Genomic DNA, 10,662 nt, shown 5'->3' with positions numbered 1-10,662 from the left:
CCCTGTCGGCGAAGTTGGGGATAAACCGGCGAAAATACGAGCAGAGCCCGAGGAAACTGCGCACATCGCTCGAGGAACGGGGACTGGGGAACTCACGAACGGCACGAACTTTATCAGGGTCGGGCTTTACACCAGACGCATCAACCAAGTGGCCGAGGACCTCAATTTGGCGCTGGCCAAAGGTCCACTTCTTGGAGTTCAGTTGGAGACCAGCGCGACAGAAGACCGCAAGGACAGTAGCAAGACGGCGTATGTGGCTTTCGAACGTTGAGGAGAAAACGACAACGTCATCTAGGTAGCACAAACACGTTGTCCATTTGATGCCACGCAGAAGTGAGTCCATCATGCGCTCGATTGTCGCAGGAGCGTTGCAGAGGCCGAAAAGCATAGCTTTGAATTGGTACAGGCGATCCGGGGTGATAAAGGCAGTCTTCTCACGATTCCTTTTGTCAACAGCGATTTGCCAGTAGCCTGAACGGAGATCAATAGAAGAAAAGTAGCTGGCACCATGTAGACAGTCGAGGGCGTCATCAATTCTCGGAAGAGGATAGACGTCTTTCTTCGTTACTTCATTAAGATGACGATAGTCGGCAGAGAAGCGCCAGCTGCCATCTTTCTTTTTGACCAACACCACAGGGGATGCCCAAGGGCTGCTAGAAGGCTCGATATTGTCGTTTGCCAGCATCTTGTCCACCTCTGTTTGGATGACATGGCGCTCAGGAAGAGAGACACGATAGGGCCTTCTGTGGATAGGGCTGGCATCGCCCGTATTGATGCGATGGGTCACGACAGAAGTTTGGCCAAGAGGATGATTCCCGAAGTCGAAGACATCACTGTAGGAAGCTAAAAGGCGCAGAGAGCGTTGGCGTGGTCAGGTGGCAAATCCGCCGCGATCATTGCAAAAGTAGGGTCCGGGCGTGAAGCGGCCGATCGGGAAAGGGCATGGAGACCAACGTTAGGCTCAGCTGTTAGAGCAGAAACTGTACATTCGGCCAATGGAACCAATTCAGCGAGTGCGATGCCACAGGGCAAAACTTGGGGAGAGAGACTGAAGTTGAAAATCGGAAGGTAGGTGCGGTTGCCGGTGACTATCAGGACTGTCTGTGGAAGGATGACGTTACGCTGGAGGACAACGTCCTTGATTGGGTACGTGACGTAGACACCATCAGGAACGGCGCGAAACGGGGACATAGGGACATAGACTGCAGCGTCACGCGGCATGCGAGTAAATTGAGCGGCACGTAAGCGAGGCGGCTTTGTGTCGGCGCTTTCGGAGCAGAGCGGCAAGTCCAAACAAAGAAGGCCAGTGGCGAAATCAATTAGAGCCGCGTGCGTCGTTAAAAAGTCGATACCGAGGATCGCATCGTGGGGGAAATGTTCGGGCTCGGTGGGCTCGGTAGCTATGTGTCAACGCAGACTACTAATCCTCTGCTTTTCGCAATGCAGGTGCTTACCCTCGCCCTGAAACTGCTTTTCGCCGCTCTACCGTCTGCCTCCTGTTCATCAGTGTCTACGGCCGCCGTGAAGTATCATGAAGAAGACTATTTTCATCCGCCTGCCCCATCACCATTGCTACCCCATCAACTGCCCTCATCGCCGCCAGAGTAGGTCATCCCGGACCAACAGTGGCCAGCCCCGTCGCCAGGAACATCAACTTCTGATAATTTTATCAGGCATATAAAGCCCATGATGTCATCGCCGCCGCTCTGTGGGCTCGGCAGCTGTGTGTTAACGCAGACTACTAATCCTCTGCTTTTCGCAATGCAGGTGCTTACCCTCGCCCTGAAACTGCTTTTCGCCGCTCTACCGTCTGCCTCCTGTTCATCAGTGTCTACGGCCGCCGTGAAGTATCATGAAGAAGACTATTTTCATCCGCCTGCCCCATCACCATTGCTACCCCATCAACTGCCTCATCGCCGCCAGAGTACGTCATCCCGGACCAACAGTGGCCAGCCCCGTCGCCAGGAACATCAACATCTGGTAATTTTATCAGGCATATAAAGCCCATGCTGTCATCGCCGCCGCTCTGTGGGCTCGGTAGCTGTGTGTCAACGCAGACTACTAATCCTCTGCTTTTCGCAATGCAGGTTAGTAACAAGTTTTCCCTGTTTGCTAAAAAAACCAGTAACTACTTTTTAATGCAGCTGCCGAGCCCTCAGTGCTGCTGTAGTATTGTTGCCGAGTGTTCACGTGTTCTCCGTTTTCTTTTACTATTCTCAGGCGATGTCGAATCTAACCCAGGCCCCGACCGTTACGATTGCATACTTTCCGAGCTCCAGAAACTAACTACCGGGCAAGCTACATTAATTTCCGATCTTCAGGACATTTAAGATCAACTAAAAAGTACAAAAACAACCTTGACCGACTTAAACAAGCGCATGGACACCCTGGAATCACACTACGCCACACTTTCCACTATTCATTCTGAGATAGACGCGCTGAAAACTTTAAACACTAAACTTACCTGCAAGATCGACAAACTTGAAGCACGTATGGACGATGCAGAAAATCGCTCTCGCCGTAACAATCTCATATTTTACAATAGTCCTGACACTAACCCCACTGAAACGTATGCAGACTCGGAAGAAACAGTCATTCGTCATTGCCCCACTCAACTAGATTTTGCCATCGAACCCAATCTAATCGAGCGTGCTCACCGCCTCGGGCGCCACTCATCTGATCGCACCAGGCCAATCATCGTTAAATTCACCTCATTGAAAACTAAAGAAAGCATCCTTTCTTTAGGAACTAAACTTAAAGGCACCAACTACAGTATTGGCGAAGACTTCTCCCTTCCCGTTCGTAACGCCCGCAAACATCTTGTAACCTTTGCCAGATCAGTATCCGATAAGTTCTCTTTGCGCTTCAAAACATTACATATTGGTCCTAAACGCTACATATTCGATGAATCATCACAAACAGTAAAAGAAGTGAAATAGCAACCATCTCAGCACCTATCGACAGATCGTTCGAAGCATGCACAGCAAGAAGCACTTTCATTGTCAGCAATCTTTACTAACGTGCGGAGTTTCATTTCAAAGCGCGACATTATCTCCCATATTGTCACTTCATCTGCTAGCAACATACTAGTCTTGACGGAAACGTGGCTAAACAGTGACATTCCTGATAGTAAAGTCCTTGCTGACTTGCCTAATTTCAGTGTTTTTCGCAAAGATCGCCCAGACCGAAGGGGAGGGAAGGTACTGAATGCAACTGCTCGGGATCTATCATGCTCAGCTGTCCACCTTTCATCAGATATAGAAATATTATGGGTTTTATGGCATGCTTGACCTAAATCAGTTGTGATTGGCGTTTGCTACAGGCCTCCTAGCTACCCAGAGTTCCCTCGAAAACTTAATAACGCATTAAATGAAATTAAAGCTAAGCACCCTAACACCTGCACTCTCCTATTCGGAGATTTCAATTTTCCGAGCATTGACTGGCATAATCTAACCGCTACAGGTAATAAGGATGCTAATGAATTTCTAGAAATCTGCCATAATTTTAACCTCGTTCAAACTATATCCGAACCAACCGGTGTAACTGAAGACTGCGCTAATATCCTGGACCTAATACTAACGGATAATCCTGAATGCGTTCATTCCGTCACGTATCTACCAGGCGTCAGCGATCACCACGTCATACATGCCGGCTTCACGATTAAACCGTCCTTACGCGTAACTTCTAAACGAACTATCCGACTGTACGATAAAGGAAACTACAGAGCAATAAATAATGAACTTCGCGCATTTTTACCAGTATTTCAATCCAGCTTTTATCACAGATCCATCCATGATGATAACTGGTCCTTGTTTAAGAGGAAAATCGAAGATTTGGTCGACAGGTTTATTCCAAACATAAATATACGAAATAACCCTCAAAACCCATGGTTCACAAACACACTCAAACGTCTTGAAAATAAAAAGAAGCGTCTTTTCCGATCAGCCAAGTTGCTTCCTAGTCAGAACGCTTGGAACAAATATTATGGAGCCGAAAAAACTTATTTATCAACTATTCGAGAAGCCAAACGCACTTTTTTTAACTCCGATCTGCCTAAAATGTTGTCAACTAACCCCCGTAGGTTCTGGCAAGTCATTAACCCCCAGCGCACACGCACTGTTTCCCTCACTGATGCTTCGAGTGCAAATGTCTCTGAAACTGAATGCGCCAACATGTTCAACACAGCCTTTTCATCCGTGTTTACTAATGAAACAGAGCCGACATTTCCTCCAAACCCCCCAATTATTCAAGATACTATGCCTCCTCTTATATTTTCTTCTGCAGGAATTTTGTCACTAATAGAAAATATTAAAATATCATCCTCTGCTGGAACTGACAATATCAACGCTAAAATACTGATTAATACCAAAGATATATGTTCATCTCTGTTGTGCTTGTTATTCGCTCAGTCACTCTTCACAGGTCAACTGCCCATAGACTGGAAAAATGGGAAGGTCGTTCCAGTCTACAAATCAGGTAACAAGAACTCTCCGCTTAATTACCGCCCCATCTCTCTAACTAGTATTCCCTGCAAAATCATGGAACACGTCATCTATACCCACATCATGGCATTCCTTGATTCGAATAACTTCTTCCATTCTGCTCACCACGCATTTCGCCGGGGTTACTCCTGAGAGACCAAACTTGCCACATTCATTCATGACCTGCATGCTAACCTTGATTGTAATCTACAGACTGATATCATTTTTCTAGATTTTGCCAAACCATTTGATAAAGTACCCCATAAACGCCTGCTGATAAAACTTTCTCGATTAAATTTGCACCCCCATATTTTGAAGTGGATCGAAGAATTTTTGACTAATCGTTCGCAGTTTGTCTCCGTTAACAATAAGAACTCTAACTCACTCTCAGTAACGTCGGGCGTCCCACAGGGATCTGTGCTTGGCCCACTACTGTTTCTTATATACATTAATGATCTGCCTTTAAATGTAACATCTAACATACGCATGTTCGCTGACGACTGTGTACTTTATCGTGCTATTCTTACCACCGCTGACCAATCTTCTCTTCAAAATGATCTTAATGCCGTTCAGGAGTGGTGTAATAAATGTCTAATGGAACTTAACCCACGTAAGTGTAATCTTTTGTCCATTAGCCGTCGCAGTATTCCTTTAACCTTCTCTTACGTAATATCTGAAGTTCCCGTACAACTAGTTCAATCATACAAGTATCTAGGCATAACTATTTCTAGCGATCTTTCTTGGAGCCTGCATGTTACTAATATAATATCGTCAGCAAACAAGACATTAGGTATCCTAAAGCGCCATCTTCATCATGCTCCCCATCATGTCAAGTTATTAGCTTACAAGTCATTAGTCAGGTCCAAATTAGAGTTTGCGTCGCCCATCTGGAATCCTCATCAAGCATATCTCATCAATGCCCTCGAATCTGTTCAGAATCGCGCTGCTCGTTTCATTCATTCATCCTACTCTTATGACATCAGTGTTTCGTGCTTAAAAACAGCATCCGGACTATCACAATTATCGCTCCGCCGTCGCATTGCCAGCATGTCTTTATTTCACAAATTCTTCCACAGCCCTATGCACATCGCACCTTATATTCTTCCACCCGCACGCATATCTCACCGCACCAGCCATCGCCTACAAGTTGCCCGTCCACGATTACGCACCGTCACTTTTTCTAATTCCTTCTTTCCTCGTGCAGCCGCAGACTGGAACGGCCTTCCGAACAACGTTGCCATCATCACTTGCCCAAGTCTTTTCACTGATAACGTAGAAACTTTCCTGTCATTGTGAATTTGTGCTTTTACTCTTGCCACCCCTTACGTAACACCCCTTTTAAGGGGCCTTTAAGGTAATAAAATGAATTGAAATGAAATGAAATGAAAACAATGAACGCGACAGGGGTTGTACGACCAGCAATGGAAACACGCTCAGTGCACAGTCGAACAACGGCAGCAGCACTTCCGTCGGCGACGCGAACGGCTGAGGAAACAACAGGTGTCACAACCTTTTTCAGACGACGGCGAAACGAGGAGCTCAGGAGAGAAATTTGGGCGCCAATGTCAATAAGAGCGTTAACTGGTGCACCGTCCACGCAGATATCGAGAAGGCTGCGGCGAGGAGCGGGGGTCAAGAGAAGATTTTCGGGCCGGGTCATCAATGCAGCATCACCTCTGGGAGCTGCATTGGTTAGTTTTCCGAGTGAGAGCCAGGTAAAGGTGGAGTGGACGGGCGTCGATATTGCGGAGAACGAGAGCGGCGGTTCTGAGGGGAAGGCGAGCGGCTGGACCTTCGCGGGGTCGAAGTGTCGAAAGCGTGTGGAGACTAAGCACGGGAAGACGTCTGGCGTGGTGCGAAGCCGGCACGGCGATCATAATTGGAACTAGGTCGTAAGTGGAACGGTGGTAAGTGGAACGATGGTGAGGTGGTGAAAACCAACGGCTGCGGCAGTGACGGGAAATGTGGCCGACACGCGAACAGGTGAACCAAATTGGGCGGTCGTCCGATGTGCGCTAATCCGCAGGATTCCGGTAGCGGTAACGTGGGAGTATGGTCGGAGTCGGTGAAGCAGCAGCAACCAGTGGAGCGGTGTTTGGCAAACAGGGCGACGCAGACGGCAGGCCAGAATTGAGGCCCACGTTCGCAAAATCCTGGCGAACGACGGCCTGGATCAGCGCAATCGTAGAGTCGACCGGTTGAGGGGCAAAGGTGACGGGAGTCATAGCTTCCAGTTCTCTGCGTACAATTCTAGTTAAATTGGCAGGATGGGACGGTTGTCGCAGTGTTGGCAGGTCTTCGCAGGAGGATGTCGCCGCCGTGTTCGGAAGGTGATCAAAAGGAGAAGCAATACGGCGTTGTTTTGCCTGCTCGAATTGCCGGCATACCTGGAGGACGGAGTCGACCGTTTCACAATCTTTACCCAGAAGAAGGTTGAATCCATCATCAGCAATCCCCTTCAGGATGTGGCCCACCTTGTCGGTCTCTGGCATGGCGCTGTCTACTTTTCGGCACAGAGCGAGGACTTCCTGGATGTACGAGAGGTATGACTCCATAGACGACTGTGCTCGAGAAGCAAGGTCTTTTTTAGCACCCGGCTTGCGTCCAATTGGTTTGCCAAATAAGTCTCGGAGCTTTTCTTTGCAGTTGTCCCAAGAGGTGAGGTCTTCTTCATGCGTCTCAAACCAGACGCGCGGCGTGCCCGCCAGGTAGAAAATAACGTTAGCAAGCATGAGCGTCGCGTCCCAGCGGTTGTGCTTGCTGACTCGCTCATACATGGCGAGCCAATCCTCGACATCGACGTCATCGGTGCCACAAAAGGCGCCCGGGTCGCGAGGCTGAGCCTCGGCAATGGTCGGCGCTGGTGGTGATGCTGCGGCCGGAGGTGGGTTGGACAGCACAGTGATGGCTCGAAGCTGACGACCGCTGCGGAGGCCCAGGGCAGGGTCCCGGTGTGATACCCAGCACGACCTCCATCAAATATTACGGGGGGTTAGCCCAGCAGCAAACGGGACAGGCCACAGTAAGAAGGCACGCCGAGTTAAATCACTCCAGCCCAAATTGCCACGTCCTCGTCGTCGTCCACTGCCGAACGTCCAAATCAACGTCGTCTTCGCCTAGCAACTATGCAATGTAACAATATATTCCTCTAGCACTGTTCCCGAGACGGTGTCTTTGGCATATAGCTTTGGACTGAGCACCAAGCAGCCATCGGCATTCAATCAAAGTCTGTCACGTTTTCGACGGATGAATCCCTTACTTCGAAGACAAGAACAAAGCATTGGGTCATATTGAGTGTGCTTAATAAGAAGTGAATGTTCCAGGCTGGTGAAATATCACTTTTCTGCCAGGTACCGTGATTGCAGAGAAAACGGAGGGATTCTTTGATGGAAATACGCAATTGGTCTTAGATCAGACTGGCCATCGCTAGAGACATCGCCTGTTTGTGAAATGTACAATCTGAGGCGGTGTTGACAAAAAGGTGAAGAATACCGACACGTCCTCAGGCACGAATATCGGTTTATTAGAGCAGCTATCTGACTTAGAAGATGCCTTCGCCATGTCCGGGGAATCTGCCGGAGATTCGCCCAACCAAGAGAACTGGCCCGCCTTTGGCACCATCCCGGCCCTGCGCCGTAACAGACAATACCAAGAACGAAGTCTTAATCAAAGTTACAGCGAAAGTTTTCCGTCTTGGACAATGGTCCCACAAGCGCCAATTAACAAACATCGCAATGTAGCTGACGAACACTGTCGAACTCTGCGCCGTAGCCCCTACCGCGTGTCGCCGCCAGAAAGCCAAGCCGTCGGAGATCAAGCGGAAGAATTGCACCATCTAAAACATGATCCAGGTGTCGGAGAGCCTCTGGGAGCAATCGCTTGCTTTATTGAGAAGGAAAGGGCACGACAACGCTCCATGCAATGTTGTCGGTCGTCGCCGACGAGGACAACCTGGAGGTAACCACCTGCCCCAGCACAGCACACCAATGCCCGAAGCTGCAGTCTGCGTCGATTCCACGGAGAATGCAAGCCAGGGGACTGGCTAGGTTTGTTGTCGATACCTGTTCACCGCTGTTGTCTGAGCGTGAAACTTTCAAGCCGCCAATTCGGCCTATATAACATCATTCGCAGGCTATCGACTAGACTACGAAGTTATTTTAATGAAGTGAAAGCATCCCTGTGACGCTGGCCACAAGAAGTGCTAGATGTCGTGCATCAAAAGCCATTTTAGGGTCGTTTAACGTTTGTTTTGCTCTCGTATTTACAAAGTTTATTTGTGTCCACTTTTCCTTTCATTGCAAAGCTTCGTGTCGATGCTTGTTAGAGAGGGGAGTATGGCCACGAAGGGTTTTATTGTTTGTTTTGCTAAAATCCGACGGGCAGGCTGCTTTTACACTTTGTTTTTTATTCGAGAAGCGACCAGATTTGACTATGATCAAAGCCACGCGCAAGGGCTTTTACTTTGTTCGGGATTGTCCTTGTGACTTTTGCGACTTATTTCGAAGCATCTTTCAGAAATCAGCGTGGCCGAGAGCCGTGGAGATTGTTTTTCGACAACTGTCAAGAATGTTTGATGCTATCACCGTAGCTGAGTTTTTCGTAACTTTGCGGGCGCAATTGAAACGACTGAACAGTTGTTTTTCGAAGCCTTTAAAAGGTCGCCCAAACTGGTGGATTGTTGTCTCAACTAGGCGATCATTTTTCTTTCTTGGCTTACGGCAGAGGTATAGATTTTGTGCATCGTAAAGAAACAAGACTTGCCTGCAGCTCAAAGAAAACATATTGTGTTTCTAGATTGCGTGATTGCTGTAGACGTTATTCATTCTTAGCACACAGGGGCGAAAATTTGTAGAAGAAAAAAGCCGGTGTATTCGTGCAAAACATTGCAGTTTGATATGAAAGCCTGTCAAACTACCTCGTTCTGCTGCCGCCATGTCAATGTGGATTCGCGGACGCATTTTTCCGCAGGTACCAGCATCGTCGCCTCGTTCTGGCCGTTGCGGAAGCAGGGCTCGCCGTCCGTCACCGACGACCAGCGGGAAACGCGCGTGCGAGCCACGACGGGAGTCAGAAGGAGCCCCTTGTCTTGTACTGTGCAGTGTACCTCCTGGGCTGCGCGCTGTCATGTGGCGCTTTCGTTGGCGAGCTCTTCATGCAGTCACGTCTCAAGCGGCGCCTAGTAGTGCTGCATCGGAGGTTGCTTAACAAAGCCTAAAATATGATCTGTGCGCGTGCTAAGTGGAATAGGAATGACAGCGACGGGGAAGTGTTTTTTTTTTGTAACCTCCAACTGTCCAAGATGCCGCCACTTATGTGATGACAGCTATAGTGACATAGGACCCAGGCTTGATGTGGTCATGTTGATAGTGTTGAGAGAAGCGCGGAGAATTGTTGCATTTTTGATTGCATGCTGTGCTGTTGTAACTGAATACCAAAAGGTTATGCTACTGTGTATATTGATTGTGGAATATGGATTGGCTTGTTGGATTGGATTATAGATTTGCTTGTTGGATTACTATAGATTGGATTGTGGATTGGCCATGGGTTGGTGAAAGTGTGACACATCCTGTCCATGCCACTCATTAGCCATAAAAGGCTTTCACCTTAATATTGTTGTGCAGCGACAAGCCGAAAAGTGAGACTTGATGAACGATGGAAAAGAGATTAATGGCCGCTGGCCTAGTGCAAGCGCCGCGATCGTAAAAGGAAGAGAATGATCAAAATGCGCGTGAAATGATGAGCTTGAGATCACGGTGACGGAAAATAGTGGCCTGGCCGCGTTGTTTGTCCTGCTGCGGGGTAGTAGCTAAGTACCTGGCGGTGTTGTGTTAGCTTGCCCACTTTTTTTCTGTGTGCCTGCTCCAGTTAAAGAGTTATTGGGCGCAGGACGAAGGCTTAATGTCTACTTTTTCTCCCGGCCAGAGGTTTTCCTCTTGGTCGGCCTCTCTTCATCAGGACCAGCTCCTAATATATGTCCTTTTTTCGCAGTGGAGTAACCAGCATTCCTGTGGTTTTAGTTCCTTCTGATGGAGGCGCAACCCTTTTGAACAACCCGGAAGTGGTACAGGTGGCCCTTCAGACTACATCGCCTCACTACATGCGGATCTCAGATGTGCGGCAGTTCTGCAGGGGTAGAATATTGTGCAGGTCTCCGGTCAAGGATTGAGTCGCCAAACGTTTT

The 10,662-nt window shown here is 48.5% G+C and overlaps 1 protein-coding gene across 1 annotated transcript; it reads left to right on the top strand.

The window, feature by feature from the left end:
• Positions 1-1,747: 1,747 nt before the first annotated feature.
• Positions 1,748-10,185, top strand: LOC149326565 (uncharacterized). Its single transcript, XM_089563263.1, has 2 exons — positions 1,748-1,980; positions 9,450-10,185. The coding sequence occupies exons 1-2, from the start codon at positions 1,853-1,855 to the stop codon at positions 9,694-9,696; spliced, it is 375 nt and encodes a 124-aa protein (XP_089419389.1). The 5' UTR covers positions 1,748-1,852; the 3' UTR covers positions 9,697-10,185.
• The last annotated feature ends 477 nt before the right edge of the window (positions 10,186-10,662 follow it).

This window comes from Amblyomma mixtum, chromosome 10 (genome assembly GCF_055824585.1).
Source record: "Amblyomma mixtum isolate Tamu chromosome 10, ASM5582458v1, whole genome shotgun sequence".
NCBI classification, from domain to species: domain Eukaryota; kingdom Metazoa; phylum Arthropoda; class Arachnida; order Ixodida; family Ixodidae; genus Amblyomma; species Amblyomma mixtum.
Note: the sequence above shows the minus strand (reverse complement) of the source record. Positions and strands in the feature narration are given on the sequence as shown.